The sequence below is a fragment of the Anomaloglossus baeobatrachus genome, chromosome 1 (assembly GCF_048569485.1).
Source record: "Anomaloglossus baeobatrachus isolate aAnoBae1 chromosome 1, aAnoBae1.hap1, whole genome shotgun sequence".
NCBI classification, from domain to species: Eukaryota; Metazoa; Chordata; class Amphibia; order Anura; family Aromobatidae; genus Anomaloglossus; species Anomaloglossus baeobatrachus.
In genome coordinates, this window is record NC_134353.1 from 552,620,165 (window position 1) to 552,636,993 (window position 16,829).

General features: G+C 48.4%; 1 protein-coding gene across 2 annotated transcripts in view; it reads right to left on the minus strand.

The window, feature by feature from the left end:
* C9orf72 (C9orf72-SMCR8 complex subunit) overlaps nt 1-16,829 on the minus strand; it is a 96,011-nt gene that overhangs the window by 47,191 nt on the left and 31,991 nt on the right. For both annotated transcript variants that reach the window (XM_075316909.1, XM_075316918.1), the window contains exons 3-4: nt 6,914-7,009; nt 2,999-3,063 (exon numbers count right to left, since the gene is read on the minus strand). In XM_075316909.1, coding sequence (XP_075173024.1) covers nt 2,999-3,063; nt 6,914-7,009 — 161 coding nt within the window. The remainder of the gene's footprint in view (nt 1-2,998; nt 3,064-6,913; nt 7,010-16,829) is intronic.

The window sequence follows — 16,829 nt, forward strand, 5'->3', positions numbered from 1 at the left end:
TAGCTGTCAAACACAGCAGCCGAAGCAGCGATCATAACGACACGCGTCGCTGCGCTGCAACATGTGCAGAGAGCAGGGAGCCGCGCACACTGAGCGCTGGCTCCCTGCTCTCCTAGCTACAGTACACATCGGGTTAATTACATAATGTGTACTGCAGCTACATGTGCAGAGAGCAGGGAGCCGCGCACACTGCTTAGCGCTGGCTCCCTGCTCTCCTAGCCACAGTACACATCGGGTTAATTACACGATGTGTAATGCAGCTACATGTGCAGAGAGCAGGAGCCGCGCACACTGCTTAGCGCTAGCTCCTTGCTCTCCTAGCCACAGTACACATCGGGTTAATTACACGATGTGTACTGCAGCTACATGTGCAGAGAGCAGGAGCCGGCGCTGGCAGCGTGAGAGCGGCGGAGGCTGGTAACGAAGGTAAATATCGGGTAACCACCTTGGTTACCCGATGTTTACCTTGGTTACAGCTTACCGCAGCTGCCAGATGCCGGCTCCTGCTCCCTGCTCGCTTCATTTCGTCGCTCTCTCGCTGTCACACACAGCGATCTGTGCGTCACAGCGGGAGAGCGACGACCAAAAAATGAAGCTGGACATTCAGCAACGAGCGGCGACCTCACAGCAGGGGCCAGCTCGTTGCTGGATGTCACACACAGCGACAGCGACGTCGCTGCAACGTCACAGAAAATGGTGACGTAGCAGCGACGTCGTTGTCGCTGTGTGTGACAGCACCTTGAGAGAAACATGATATAGGCAACGAGACTCTGAATCCAACTGGGAGCAACAGTTCTGACACAATCAGAATTTTTAGCATTTAGCAGAGCTGTCCTGTCCACACCAGGCTCTCAATAGAGATTGTACATAGACAGAGGTGTCAACCAGAGCCTTGCATGTGACATTGTAGTCAAGAAAGGTCCAGCTGCTTAAACAAACATAGCAAATAAAACAATAGATTAGACTGTGACAAGAAAGTCATCCCTGAATTCCCTGAATTAACCCTTGCAGTATGCTGACTTTGAATAGCAAAAAATGCTGACAGATTCCCTTTCAGTGAGTAACATCATACAGGGCTGGTTAGGCAGGAAACTGAAACGTTTTTTTATGTGGTCTGTGGCAATCTGTGAGCACTCCTTTAAAAGGGGTGGTGCCGTAGCTCCACATGTGGACCCGTGGAAGCCTAATTCAGTAGGCGAAACGGCCGTCGTCCCTCTTTGAGGAGTCAGCTCACAGTGCACCTCAGCCTTTTACCCTGCACTTATGTGAATAAAAGCTATCCAGTCACAGCGGACGGATTGCGGTCTTTCATTTCCCTTCATCTACTTTCAGTGAGTAACATCATACAGGGCTGGTTAGGCAGGAAACGTAACCTAGCAGTATTCACATCTGTGTAACTAGAGGGCATAGGGGATCTGACAAGTTCCCTTTAAATTACAGCCATAATCTATGTCGCCACTGAAAAAGAATATTAAATATATCATTAAAGTAAAATATTTTAAAATACAGTGTCAATTATCAGCAATAGTAAGCTAAACATTTCGCTTTAGCATACCCAGCAGCAGTAAAGAAGCCCCTTGTTATGCTGATTGAGCTATCAAAGATTGTACTTTCAGAAAGTAAGTGAAGCTGTGACGGGAACCTTTCAAGCACCAGTGCCCATGCTGAGCGAGCCTTCTGAATATATAGACGACCATCACTACCGGAGCTCAAAGCATGCCAGAAAGAATGTCAGGGTAAACAAGGGAGACAGAAGAGGATACGGGACTGGAGCAGCTTTATGAACTTGTTTAGGACTGTGGACAGTCCACTCAGCGAGGAATTATTGAGCCCATAGCCATAATAAAAGACAATATACCTAATAAACGGCCTTACCTAAAAATGCCAATGATCGTTATGAAGGCTGCACATAGTACACATATCGACGGGGATGTCAGAATGGTTACAACTCCACAGGTACTCTGTCGGTAACAATCTTAGAGCAGTAGCCTTGACAAGTGCTTCACAGGAGCAGCCATAACCCTTAATAGACTGTTTCCCCCAGGCAAAAATAATGGAACCTGATAGACTTAATGCTGGGTGGTTATTGAAGTATTATTTCAGCGCTGTTCTCAGATAAAGAGATAAAATACATAATGCCGTCTTACCTTATCACGCAGTCACTACGGCACAATTAGTAGTAAGAGTCTGGAGGGAATGTAAGAGCAGCAGTGGGGAGCACTCCACAAGAAACGGCAACACACTACCGTACAATAGACTGCTCGGAAAATGCATACACTTTTCCCACAGCCTCATTAATTGGGAAACTTTATCTACAGTACATGGCTCCTGATAGCAGTTGTAGCACAGCGGATAGATTCCACATCAAGACAACACCTACTGTGCCCATTCAGTCATCCTACACTAGAATCTGGCGCCTCGTATTCTGCGGGACCCTGAAAATCCAGGAACTATTGATTAAAAAGCAAGACTATATCACAATTTATACTGTGAAGGATGAGAATGGAACGGACACTACAGAAAAGCAAAGAAGTGCTTTCTGCTGCGGGGGAGATTTCACAGGAACAAGTTATATCGTAGTTCCCAACATTATAGAATAGGTAATACCTTGCTGATCAATGGGGGCTCCACTGATCCTTAAAACAGGACTATCAAATGCCCAACTGGAGCAAATCTATGACAGTGTATCATCAGCCTATGCACCACTCCTAGTCTACGAGACTGCCAGAGGTATCAAAGTCCATCGCTCTGGTCTCTGTGGTACGCCCCATGAAGGCAGTGGTGGCACACATGCATGGAACATGTCAATGCTGTCTTCTCAGAAACAGTAGGGGTCAAGGTGACAGCACAAAATGTTAGGAATGACCCTTCAGACTAACAAGACACAAAAGCAAGTGACTTCAGCTGCACCTACAGCAAAACGGCGTTCCATCATTACACGTCACATTCACATGGAAAGCTCAGAAAAGGCTGGAACGATACGCTTGTTATTACATACTTGCTTAGGAAACCTTCATGGCAGCTGTCTCCAATATCGTCATCATTAAGGACAGTAGTGGCAATCTAGAAAACAAATGAACAGGATGAATAAGTCAGTGTGTTATAGCTGAGAACATGTACATTTATACTGTCCTGTATGGTATCTCCTGGAAACTGACCAGTCTGGACAATCCAGCCTCCACTTTCTCCAGATTTCAGAAATAGTCTAAAGGTGGTGTCACACACAGCGACAACGACGTCGCTGCTACGTCACCATTTTCTGTGACGTTGCAGCGACGTCCCGTCGCAGTCGCTGTGTGTGACATCCAGCATCGACCTGGCCCCTGCTGTGAGGTCGCCGGTCGTTGCTGACTGTCCAGCTTCATTTTTTGGTCGTCGCTCTCCCGCTGTGACACACACATCGCTGTGTGTGACAGCGAGAGAGCGACGAAATGAAGCGAGCAGGGAGCAGGAGCCGGCATCTGGCAGCTGCGGTAAGCTGTAACCAAGGTAAACATCGGGTAACCAAGGTGGTTACCCGATATTTACCTTCGTTACCAGCCTCCGCCGCTCTCACGCTGCCAGCGCCGGCTCCTGCTCTCTGCACATGTAGCTGCAGTACACATCGTGTAATTAACCCGATGTGTACTGTAGCTAGGAGAGCAGGGAGCCAGCGCTCAGTGTGCGCGGCTCCCTGCTCTCTGCACATGTTGCAGCACAGCGACGCGTGTCGTTATGATCGCTGCTTCGGCTGCTGTGTTTGACAGCTAAGCAGCGATCATAACAGCGACTTACAAGGTCGCTGCTACGTCACAGAAAATGGTGACGTAACAGCGACGTCGTTGTCGCTGTCGTTTAGTGTGACCCCAGCTTTAAGGACATCTCAACATCTCATTGTTTGAGTCTGAGGTCAGGCCAGCACAGTTACAAAATTAAAGGGTTGACCTAGTCTTTGAACATTGCAAATTCAGCTGAGAACCCCGATCTCATCAATGTGATCTGTGGATTATCACTTTTAGATGGATTTCCTTCTAAACAGTAGAATATAATACCTATTTGTGGCATCTTTAAAAAAGGAACTAACACATAACAGGAGAAGGAACTAAGAGCTGACACCATGATTGACAGATAGCGCCATTATTCACTTTTGTCCCCATGGACCTTGTCTACAATATCCCAGGCCGTGTATAATAAAGAATGGCTGCACTCATCCGCGTTATGTCACCCGTCTTTCCTTCTCGCTTTCTCTTCTCTGCAGCAGATAGCAGGTCTTGTAGATAAGTTAGTAGAACATGATTTCCCAGCTGTATAACAGAGATAACTGATCACACGAGATTAAGGAAGACAAAGTAAAGACTCCTTTGTGGACAAGACATGAATAAACAGGTATAGCGGGCCTTTGAATAGATAAGTGCACAGACTGGAAATCACCAAGGCTCTTGCCCCCTTTGTGCATGTTCCTCCATAGCTGTCAGCATGCAGCACTATCAGCCATGTAATGACGGCATTACTGAACCTGGCACCACTCAGATCTATACAGCTAAAGCCAGTATACATATACACTAGCAATATTGGACTAAGGGTGCCTTCACACTTTAGCGATGCAGCAGCGATCCGACCAGCGATCTGACCTGGTCAGGATCGCTGCTGCATCGCTACATGGTCGCTGGTGAGCTGTCAAACAGGCAGATCTCACCAGCGACCAGTGACCAGCCCCCAGCCAGCAGCGACGTGCAAGCGACGCTGCGCTTGAACGGAGCCGGCGTCTGGAAGCTGCGGACACTGGTAACTAAGGTAAACATCGGGTATGGTTACCCGATGTTTACATTAGTTACCAGCGCACACCACTTAGCTGTGTGTGCAGGGAGCAGGAGCCGGGACTGGTAGCATGAGAGCTGCGGAGGCTGGTAACGAAGGTAAATATCGGGTAACCACCTTGGTTACCCGATGTTTACCTTGGTTACAGCTTACCGCAGGCTGTCAGACGCCGGCTCCTGCTCCCTGCACATTCAGGATTGTTGGTCTATCGCTGTCACACACAGTGATGTGTGCTTATCAGCGGGAGAGCAACAATAAAAAAACGAACCAGCACTGTGTGTAACGAGCAGCGATCTCACAGCAGGGGCCAGATCGCTGCTCAGTGTCACACACAGCGAGATCGCTAATGAGGTCACAAAAACCGTGACTCAGCAGCGATCTCAGTAGCGATCTCGCTGTGTGTGTGAAGTACCCCTTAGACAATAGTCAGGGGAGTTAAGGATCCAAAATGTCAGATTTTGGACTGCAAAATCTTTTGTTCTCTCAGAGATAAGCTGCTGCCAGGGACGCCTGGCAGCGGCTCTCTCAAAGAGAACACAGGAGTATGGGAGGGACAGTTGAGATAGCCGTCAGCCATCTAAGGTCTATGGGGGTTTACGAGCCATACCATCAGCACATCAGAAGACATTGTAGAAAGATTATATGCCAGCACAATATGGCATTTACCTGAGTAGCATTTACTGATTTAGGCACACCTCTACCAGGAAGAGAAATGCCAGTCCTCTGGCGGCACGTTACTACTTGAAGCACCACTCCAGACTTTTTTTTTATTCCAGCGTTGGAGTGGTGCTTTAAATCTAAGGGCGGCGTCACACGCTACGATATATCGGGTGATATGTCGTCGGGGTCACGGATTCCGTTACGCACATCCGGCATCGTTAGACATATCGTAGCGTGTGACAGCTACGAGCGTTGGTGAACGAGCAAAAATACTCATCTTATCGTTGCTCGTTGACACGTCGTTCATTTTCATAAAGTCATTCCTCCTTCTGCACGCCGGTTGTTCGTTGTTCCCGAGGCAGCACACATCACTCCGTGTGACACCCCAGGAATGACGAACGCAGCTTACCTGCGTCCCGCCGGAAACGCGGAAGGAAGAAGGTGGGCGGGATGTTACGTCCCGCTCATCTCCGCCCCTCCGCTTCTCTTGGGTGGCCGCTGTGTGACGTGGCTGTGACGCTGAACATCCCTCCCCCTTCAGGAAGAGGATGTTCGCCGCCCACAGCGAGGTCATTCGGGAGGTAAGTACGTGTGACGGGGGTTAACGACTTTGTGCGACATGGACAACAAATTGCCCGTGACGCATAAACGATGGGGGCGGGTGCGATCGCTCATGCGATCGCACGATAAATTGTCTCGTGTAACGCTGCCCTAAGTCCCCTGCCCCATACTCAGCATCTGGCGGGTTAATTATTTTCCCAGTCGCTCCTGTCGGTGTCGAGCACTTTGTGACCTGCCGGCTGATCCAGTGTTTCATGAAGCACACCAAAAGTCAAAACTCAATACAAGTCTATGAGAGCCCTGTTCTGGCTCTCATAGAGATGAATTGAGCTCTTGTGATGCAACGTCTGACATCTGGTCATTTAGAAGTTATGTCACGGTGTTGAAAAAGGATGAAAACACCGGAGGGTAAGGGGACTTAAAAGTAAAGCACCACTCTAGCACTGAAAAAACCCCAATAAAATTAGGCATAATAAATCTTGTTTTCCCCAATGTATGCAGCTGCATTACCACATACACACTGCACTGATGGTGGAGCTGTCTATAATTAATCATATAATGTATAGAATCAGATAATGCTTCAGGTCAGCTTTAGAAAGTCACAGAATTAGCAGGCCTATATAGTTTTGTGCTGATTTTACGTCCCATGACAATACACACTACTCATTACATAGCATATATGTAGGAATATTCTATTCCCTAGAGCAAGCAGTGAGGATTTTTCTGCAGATTTTCTACATCACAGCAGACAAAGCAGAGGGCGGCAAAGAGCCATATTCTCGGGCGCTTCGTAGGGAATGACAAATGTACGAGGTGACACCAGAATACATTAATCACTGAGCTGACAGATGGATTTGGAGACTCTCTCTTCAAACAGCCGGGTTTAAAGGCTTACATCTATTTCTTCAGAAACGCCATGCGACTTCATAGATGACAGCAGCTCCATAATAGGGATAACTTCTCCAGTCAACATGGAAATGATGCTCTGGCCCTGTACAAAGAAGAGGGGAAGGGTTGGGGAGTGACAATATTTTATAACCACAGAACAGATATGAAAGTGGATGCACCGAAGATAGGAAAAAAACAAAATGCAGCTGAATACTTTTTCTGTATGTGAGAAATCGGATTTCTGAATAATACCTTGTTGTGACGACATAGCATATTATTACTAGTAGTGCAAACAGCCACATGTGGTCGTACACAAGCCCCCATTCACATCTAGCTCTTCTTCAGTCCTGAATTACACACTGGAAATGTCTATAGCTTCAGTAATGTGAATAGGACAGGTGTGACACAGGGCTTCCACGGACTAGGTGGCATGTGGTGTCTTGTTCTATTCTGAGCTGTCCCAAAATGGAGCTCGCCTCTACTTCTCCACTTCTGTTGTCCCTTTCTGACATTAAGTTCACCCAATAAGTTATTTGGGAGTTTTTAAAGGCTGTGTATTTTCTTCTGCCTAAAAAAAACAAAAAAAAAAACTACCGTCTTAAGGGGGCTTTAAAATGTTTTATTGTCGGGGTCACGTCGTTAGTGATGCACATCCGGCGCCATTAACGATATCGCAGCGTGTAATACTTACCAGCGACTTTAAACGTCCTCCAAAGTGGTGAAAATCGTTCACCATGGAGAGGTCGCCCTAAAACCAAAAATTGTTAATGGTTGTTTATAGATGTTGTTCCTCGTTCCTGCGGCAGCACACATCGCTGTGTGTGACACCGCAGGAGCGAGGAACCTCACCTTACCTGCCGCCACCCATAATGAGGAAGGAAGGTGGTGGGCGGGATGTTCGTCCCGCTCATCTCCGCCCCTCCGCTTTGATTGGCCGGCCGCTTAGTGACGTCACAGTGACGTCTCAGTGACACTGAACGCACCTCCCCCTCGAGGGAGAGATTGTTCGGCAGTCACAGAGACGCCGCCGACCAGGTAAGTGCGTGTGATGCTGCCGTAGCGATAATGTTCGCTGCGGCAGCGATCACACGATATCGCATGCACGACGGGGGCGGGTGCTTTTGCGTACGATATCGCTAGCAATTGCTAGAAATACCCTAGCGTGTAAAGCCCGCTTTACAGTTCCAGCACCACAGATAGGATTTCTAGAAAATTCATGCCAATTCAGCCATAGGAAAGTCAATTGTGGATTTTTAGATTGCAGAAATCCATTGTGGAATCCCAGCTTTCTACCATGGATTAACTAGCAGGCTCTCAAGTGAAAGTCTCATTAAAATACTTCATTCACATGCACTGCCAGGACTCCAGGGAAATTTAGGTGCAGATTCTGTGCCTAAATTCTGGCAGTATCCTAAAGCACCCTCCCTCCTATACACATTGGACTAATGTAAGCTGAGCCCACAGATATAGACAGGTTCGGCATACATAATGGTTGTGTGGGTCAACTGTGAAAACAGCCTTTGTAGGTGATTTTTTTTATAATTGTCGCTCTGTGGGGGAACCCTTCCAATCTTGGCTATGTGAGGGTACTTTCACACTACCATTTTTTTTTTTTTTGGCGCAATCCGCTGTCTTGGGAATCAGCGGAATCCGTCAAACGGATTCCGCCGTTTCCCATAGACTTGCATTGATGACGGATTGTGCCAAAAGTACCTGCGTTGCTTCCGTTGGCCGACGCTCCGTTGCTTCCGCCGAGCGGAAGCAACGCTGAATGTAACGTTATTTGCTTGCGTCAAAATGACGCCGACCAGCGGATTCCGTTGCTTCCGTTAAAATTTATAATGGCTCCCTATGGTAGGGGATTCCGTTGCAAAGTACTTTACAACGGTATCCGCTGCTGGATTCCGCTAATTTCTGCTCAGCATGCCCAGAATGAAAACAATGAGAAAAAAAACCAGAGCCGATGCATTCCGTTAGATGGATGCCAAACGGATGCAACGGATCCGTTATTTCACAGGAATCAGCTAACGGATTCCTGTGAAATAACGGATCCGTTGCATCCGTTGACACCACAAAAATAACGGTTGCGTCAAAACGACGCAGCAATGGACCCAGCGGATTTCGCCCAACGCAAGTGTGAAACTAGCCCGAGTCAACTGTGAAAATAGGTTGTGTAGGGGCTTTTATTTTTTAACTTGTTGCTCTATGGGTGAGCAGTGTTTGGCAACCACAGACAGACGATTGCTGGGAATTATTGATCCAGCATGGCAGATTACTTCTGTTCTCTGGGAGATAACCCACCGCTAAAGATGTCTGGCAGCGACTCACAGTGAACACCGGTGTACAACATCTGCTGTGCATGGGAGTACCGGGAGGGATAGCTGGCAGTCGATCGTTTGGCGGACAGCTATCTAAAACATATGAGGGGCTTTAGTGTATGAACATGGCCACACAGAAGACTTATTATTTTGTGATAAATAGAAATATAAAAACACAAAAAAAGAATTGTGACAGACACTATATCGGCATTTAAAAAGGGCTGGATGCTTTTCATATCAGATGGCGTTATGGGTTATAAATAAGTGCTAGGGAATGTATAATTGATGGACAGGAATGTTTTTTTCAATCTTTGTAACTATTGAATGTCATATTACCCAGACACATTGAGTGCCTATGACTCTGAAGTATTGAATATTTCTCATACTCAAACAAGAGCTTGAATAGGTATCATCACCAGTATTTTTCATTATTACCCAAGACCAGAGACTGAAACATTCTTCATGGATAATCTGGTTTTGTTTTACATTTTTATATTTTCTGTATATGACATAATCTTGCCTGAGCTGTGAGTTATTGAAATGCTTTATTGCAGCTAAATGTTAATATGAGACAATAGTCTGGAACTGACTGAACGACCTGAACAGGACAGTTTTCTAGGCTTGCAAGGAAGCTGCACCCTTCTTTTGCTGTGAATGATGGATGTTGTGCTATACACTCCTCAACATTGAAATTGCAGCACAAATAGGGAAAAGTCCTGGAGTTATGGAAATTACTGTATTGCTAGAAAGTATAATGCTATGCAAAAAATGGAAAATAATAAAATTGAGATGTTTTAAAAAATAACTATTAAGTATATTAGAGTGCCCAAATCATCCAGATCCACTGCTAGCAGCTCCCTTTGCAATTGCTGACCCACAACCTTCTAGCTATGCTCAATGGTAGACAAGACTGAAGACACTGCAGGCCATGGTAGCAGAGTATCCCACACATGCTGCTCAAAATATGGCCTGGTGTTCTGTTGAAAAACAGCTCCTGGGACAAATCACGTTTCCTTATGAACACCTCTACATCGTGCTCCCACGTAGTTTCCAGACCAATCTATAGCTATCACTGCATCCAAAACAAAAGAAGAGAGACCTCCATTTCCGTCTTGCTCTGCACCATGATAGCCATTGAGAACGGTGCTGTGAATTCATGGGAACACCTATAGCTTGACATCGGTTTTGTGGTCCAATAATTGCCAATGCCCTATAAGGCTGGGGCTACATGGGGATTACTGCGATCCCCTCTCATGACACTCGGCTCGTGCTGGCAGTACAGCAGAGCCGCGTGTCATGTGCGCGTCCCTGCGACTGAGGTCCGACCGTGCGAACAGACCTCAGCTGCGGGGGCGGGCCGGCTCTGAGGAGGGGAGGGCTTTATCTCCCTCTCTCCTCCGTTGCCGGCTATTGCCATTCTCGAACTGCACTCATGGCACACCGGTGTACTGCGAGTGCAGTGCGATTTTTCTCTCGCCCCATTGAATTGAATGGGTGCGAGAGAAACTAGGATCGCATTACAGTCGCAGCATGCTGGGAGTGTTTTCTCGGTCCGATTAGAGCTGAGAAAATAATGGCTCATGTGCGCTGACACACAGGCTAATACTGGTCCAAGTAGAATGTGATTTTTTTTATCGCACTCCACTCACACAGATTTTCATGCCGTGTGGCTTAGGCCTAAGGACTAAGCCACACGGCGAGAAAATCGGTGCGAGTGGAGTGCGATAAAACATCGCATTCCCCTTGGACTAATTCTAGCATGTGTGACAGCACACATGAGCGATTGTTTTCTCGGTCCGATTAGGGCTGAGAAAATAATCGCAGCATGCTGCGATTGTAAGGTGAGACCCTTTTCTCTCGCACCCATTCAAGTGAATGGGGCGAGAGAAAAAACGCACTGCACTCGCGGCACTCCGGTGTACCGCGCGTGCAGCGCGAGAATTACAATAGCCGGCTACAGAGGAGAGAGGGAGAGAAATCCCTCCCTTCCCTCCTCCGTGCCGGCCCGCCCCTCTGCAGTGCTGGTCCGCCCCTCCGCATCGCTGGCCCGCCCCCCGCAGCTGAGGTCTGCTCGCAGGGTCGGACCTCAGACGCAGGCACACTCGCATGACACTCGGCTCCTGCTGTGCTGCCAGTGCGAGCAGAGTCTCATGCGAGCATCGCAGTAGTGCCCCGTGTGGCCCCAGCCTAACAGTTTTAGTAGACACTATTTATGTGATGTCTGAATTCGCTTGCAGCACAGAATTAATCACTATGTACCTTTCCTTGAACCTGACAAGACTATGTGAATAACATCATGAAGAGGCCTTTAGGAAGGAATGTCACACCAGTTGTAGTCCATGTATTATGGTGTAGTGCAACGGACCGGTTTCGTATTGATTGGTTGTAGAACTAGTGGTATGGTCATTTCTCCAGTGTCTGTGAGCAGTTTTTCAACACAAGGCCAAGCTGCATGTTACTTGTGGTACTGTGAGCCGCTTGTGCTTCAACCTTCTACCACAGCCTGAAGAGTCTGCGGACTTGTCCGTTATCGAGTACATCTGTGATTTCATTGGTCAGCAATCGCAGAAGCTGGTGATTTGTGTGTGCAAATGTATTCAGCATGGCAGAACAAGCCTCAGATTACCATTAACAACTCTATAAGCGTGTGTACTGAATAAATCGAGATGCTTGCAAAATTTAATTTCCATCATTTGCTTATCAATAACAATTCTATCCATCCTGTGAGTTCCATATCTTTTCTTTCTTGACCTGCAATCTTAATGGTGAGCACACTAAATATCTATACCCTTTACTTGTGAGGGTACTTTCACACTTGCGTTGTTTTTTTTTGCCGCAATCCGCTGTCTTGGGAAACAGCGGAATCCGTTAACGGATAGACTTGCATTGATGACGGATTGTGCCAAAAGTACCTGCGTTGCTTCCGTTGGCCGACGCTCCGTTGCTTCCGCCGAGCGGAGGCATTGCAGAATGTAACGCTAAATGACGCCAACCAACGGATTCCGTTGGTTCCGTTAAAATTTATAATGGTTCCCTATGGTAGCGGATTCCGTTGCTAAGTGCTTAATAACAGAATCCGCTGCTGGATTCCGCTAATTTCTACTGAGCATGCCCAGAATGAAAAAAAATGAAAAAAGAAAAAAAACAGAGTCAACGGATTCCGTTAGACGGACGCCTAACGGATGCAACGGTCCGTTATTTCACAGGAATCAGCTAACGGATTACTGTGAAATAACGGATCCGTTGCATCCGTTGACACCACAAAAATAACGGATGCGTCAAAACGACGCAGCAACGGACCCAGCGGATTTCGCCCAACGCAAGTGTGAAACTAGCCTAAGCCGCTCTGTGATCATATCGAAAGGACTACAGAACAATGATCTCTACAGAACAGGACACATCAGCCGAATATTATTTTGAACAAACAAACAAGAAGAAGGGAATTTTGTTTACTTACCGTAAATTCCTTTTCTTCTAGCTCCAATTGGGAGACCCAGACAATTGGGTGTATAGCTACTGCCTCCGGAGGCCACACAAAGTATTACACTCAAAAGTGTAAGGCCCCTCCCCTTCTGGCTATACACCCCCAGTGGGATCACTGGCTCACCAGTTTAGTGCAAAAGCAAGAAGGAGGAAAGCCAATAACTGGTTTAAAGACCAATTCAATCCGAAGAAACATCGGAGAACTGCAACCATTCACATGAACAACATGTGTACCGAAAAAAACCCTAAGAAAACAGGGCGGGCGCTGGGTCTCCCAATTGGAGCTAGAAGAAAAGGAATTTACGGTAAGTAAACAAAATTCCCTTCTTCTTTGTCGCTCCATTGGGAGACCCAGACAATTGGGACGTCCAAAAGCAGTCCCTGGGTGGGTAAAAGAATACCTCGTGGTAGGGCCGTCAAACAGCCCTTTCGTACAGGTGGGCAACCGCCGCCTGAAGGACTTGTCTACCTAGGCTGGCGTCTGCCGAAGCGTAGGTATGCACCTGATAAGCTTGGTAAAAGTGTGCAGACTCGACCAGGTAGGTACCTGGCACACCTGCTGAGCCGTAGCCTGGTGCCGTAATGCCCAGGACGCACCCACAGCTCTGGTAGAATGGGCATTCAGCCCTGAGGGAACCGGGAGCCTAGCAGCACGGTAGGTTTCAAGAATTGGTTCCTTGATCCACCGAGTCAGGGTGGATTTGGAAGCTTGCGACCCTTCACGCTGACCAGCGACAAGGACAAAGAGTGCATCCGGGCGGCACAGGAGCGCCGTGCGGGAATGTAGATCCTGAGTGCTCTCACCAGATCCAACAGATGCAAATCCTTTTCAAATTGATGGACTGGATGAGGACACAAAGAAGGTAAGGTGATATCTTGATTGAGATGAAAGTGGGATACCACCTTAGGGAGAAAGTCCGGAATCGGACGCCGAACCCCCTTGTCCTGGTGAAGACCAGGAATGGAGATTTGCATGACAGCGCTGCTAGCTCGGACACTCTCTGAAGAGACGTGACCGCTACTAGAAAGGCCACTTTCTGTGAAAGACGGAAAAGGGAAACAACTTTCAAAGGCTCGAAAGGTGGCTTCAAGAGAGTCATTAGAACCTTGTTCAGACTCCAGAGCTCTAATGGCCGCTTGTACGGAGTGATGAGAAGACAAGCTCCCTGCAGGAACGTGCATACCTGCGGAAGTCGGCTAGGCGTTTCTGAAAAAAATACAGATAGCGCTGAGACTTGTCCTTCAAGGGAGCTGAGCGACCAACCATTTTCCAACCAAGATTGTAGGAAGGAAGGAAAAATAGGCGACGCAAATGGCAGGGAGAAACTCCTTGAGCAGAGCACCAAGATAAGAATATCTTCCACGATCTGTGGTAGATCTTGGCGGACGTTGGCTTCTTGGCCTGCGTCATGGTGACAACCACTCCTGAGATAATCCTGAAGACGCTATGATCCAGGACTCAATGGCTACACCGTCATGTTCAGGGCCGCAGAGTTCAGATGGAAAAAAGGGGCCCTTGAAACAGCAAGTCTGGTCGGTCTGGCAGTGCCCACGGTTGGCCTACCGTGAGGTACCACAGATCCGGGAACCCCAACCTCCTCGGCCAATCTGGAGCGACGAGGATGGCGCGGCGACAGTCGGACTTGATCTTGCGCAGCACTCTGGGCAACAATGCCAGAGGTGGGACACATAAGGTAGCCGGGACTGCGACCAATGTTGAACTGAGGCGTCCGCCGCCAGAGCTCGATGATCGTGAGACTGTGCTATGAAGCCGGAACAAAGTTGTTGTGCCGTGACGCCATTATGTCGACGTTCGGCATCCCGCAGCGGCGACAGATCTCCTGAAACCCGTCCGGGTGAAGACACCATTCCCCTGCGTCCATACCCTGGCGACTGAGGAAGTCTGCTTCCTAGTTTACCACGCCTGGGATGGGAACTGCGGATATGGTGGATGCTGCGTGTTCTTCCGTGGTGGTTGATGTATGCCACCGCTGTGGAGATATCCGACTGAATTCGGATGTGCTTGCTTTTCAGCTACTGCTGGAAGGCTTGTAGGACAAGATACACTGCTCTGATTTCCAGAACATTGATCTGAAGGGTGGACTCTTGCTGAATCCACGTACCTTGAGCCCTGTGGCAGAGAAAAAACTGCTCCCCACTCTGACAGACTCGTGCCTGTCGTAACTACCGCCCAGGATGGGGGTAGGAAGGACCTTTTCTCTGACCATGAGGTGGGAAGAAGCCACCACCGTAGAGATTCTTTGGCCACCTGAGAAGGGAGACGTCTCTGCCGATGGGCGTCGACTTCCCGTCTCATTGGCGGAGAATGTCCCATTGTAGTGGACGCAGATGAAACTGCGCGAAAGGGACTGCCGCCATTGCTACCATCTTACGTGAGAAGTGCATGAGGCGTCTCAAAGTGTGCGACTGATCCTAAGGAGAGATTGCAGCCTTGTCTGTAGTGAACGCTGTTTGTCTAGCGGAAGCTTCACTATCGCTGAGAGAGTCTGAAACTCCATGCCTAGATATGTTAGTGATTGGCCCGGGGTCGGATCTGACTTTGAAAAGTTGATGATCCACCCGAAACTCTGGATAGTCTCCAGCGCAACGTTCGGCTGTGTTGGCATGTTCCTTAAGAGGGTGCCTTGACAAGTAGATCTCCCAAACACGGGATCACAGCGTGACCTTGAGATTGCAGGACTGGTACTACTGCTGCCATGACCTTAGCGAAGACCCGTGGGGCTATCGCCAGCCGGAAGGCAGAGTTACGAACTGAAGGTGTTCGCGTGTTATAACAAAGCGTAGAAACGCTGGAGCTCTGGATCTATCGGCACGTGGGGATAAGCATCCTTGACGTCTATCGATGTTAGGAAATTTCCTTGAAACATTGAGGCGATGACGGAGCGGGGGATTACATCCGGAACCGCCTGGTGTTCACGAGCTGGTTGAGCCGTGTTAGATCCAGAACGGGACGGAAATACTCGTCCTTTCTTGGCATCGCAAATAATTCGGAGCAAAACCGTGACCTTGTTCCTGAAGAGGAACGGGGGTCACCACTCGTTGTGCCTTTAGAGTGCCCACCGCCTGCAGAAGAGCATCGGCTCGGTCGGGAGGTGGAGAAGTTCCGAAGAATTGAGTTGGAGGACGAGAACTGAACTCTATCCTGTACCCGTGAGACAGAATGTCTCTCACCCAACGGTCTTTGACCTGTGACAGCGAAATATCGCCAAGGCGGGGGAGCCTGCTACCGACCGAGGATGCGGAGAGAGGAGGCCGCAAGTCATGAGGAAGCCTCTTGGAAGTGGGTTTTCAGGCTGTCTTTTTTGGGCGTGACTGAGCCCGCCAAGAAACTGAGCTCCTCTGATCCTTTTGAGTCCTCTTTGGACGAGGAGAAATGGGACCTGCCCGAGCCTTGAAAAGACCGAAAACCCCGACTGTTATGTTGGGGTTTGTTTTGTCTGGGCTGAGGTAAGGAAGAATCCTTACTCTTGAACTGTTTAATGATTACATCTCACGCACACTAAACAGTCGGTCAGCAGAACAAGGCAAACTGGTTAAGCCCTTTTTTGGAAGCAGAATCTGCCTTCCATTCAGTTAACACCCAGGCCCTGCGTAAAACCACGGAGTGAGCGGACGCCACTGCCGTACGGGTCGTAAAGTCCAGGACAGCATTAATCGCATAAGACGCAAATGCAGACATTTGGGCGGTTAAGGATGACACTTGCGGAACAGATGTACGTGTGACCGTGTCCATCTGTGTAAGACAAGCTGAAGTAGCTTGGGGTGCCTCTACGGCTGCGAATGCTGGAGCTAACAGCGCGCCGATAGCCTCATAGATGGATTTCGATCAGAGATCCCTCTGTCTGTCAGTGGCATCTTTAAGTGCAGCCCCATCTTCCACTGCAACTATGGATCTAGCTGCAAGCTGGAGATTGGAGGATGCCCCTTGGGACACTGGGTCCAGCCATTGCCCACGTCAGGGGGTAGGGATAACGTGTATCCTCAGCCGTTTGGAGAAGCGCTTAACTGAATAAGCGTGGTGTTCCTGGACTGCCTGTGTAAAGTCAGGGTGGTCAAGGAAAGTATTTAATTTACGCTTGGGATACGTGAATGGAATTTCTC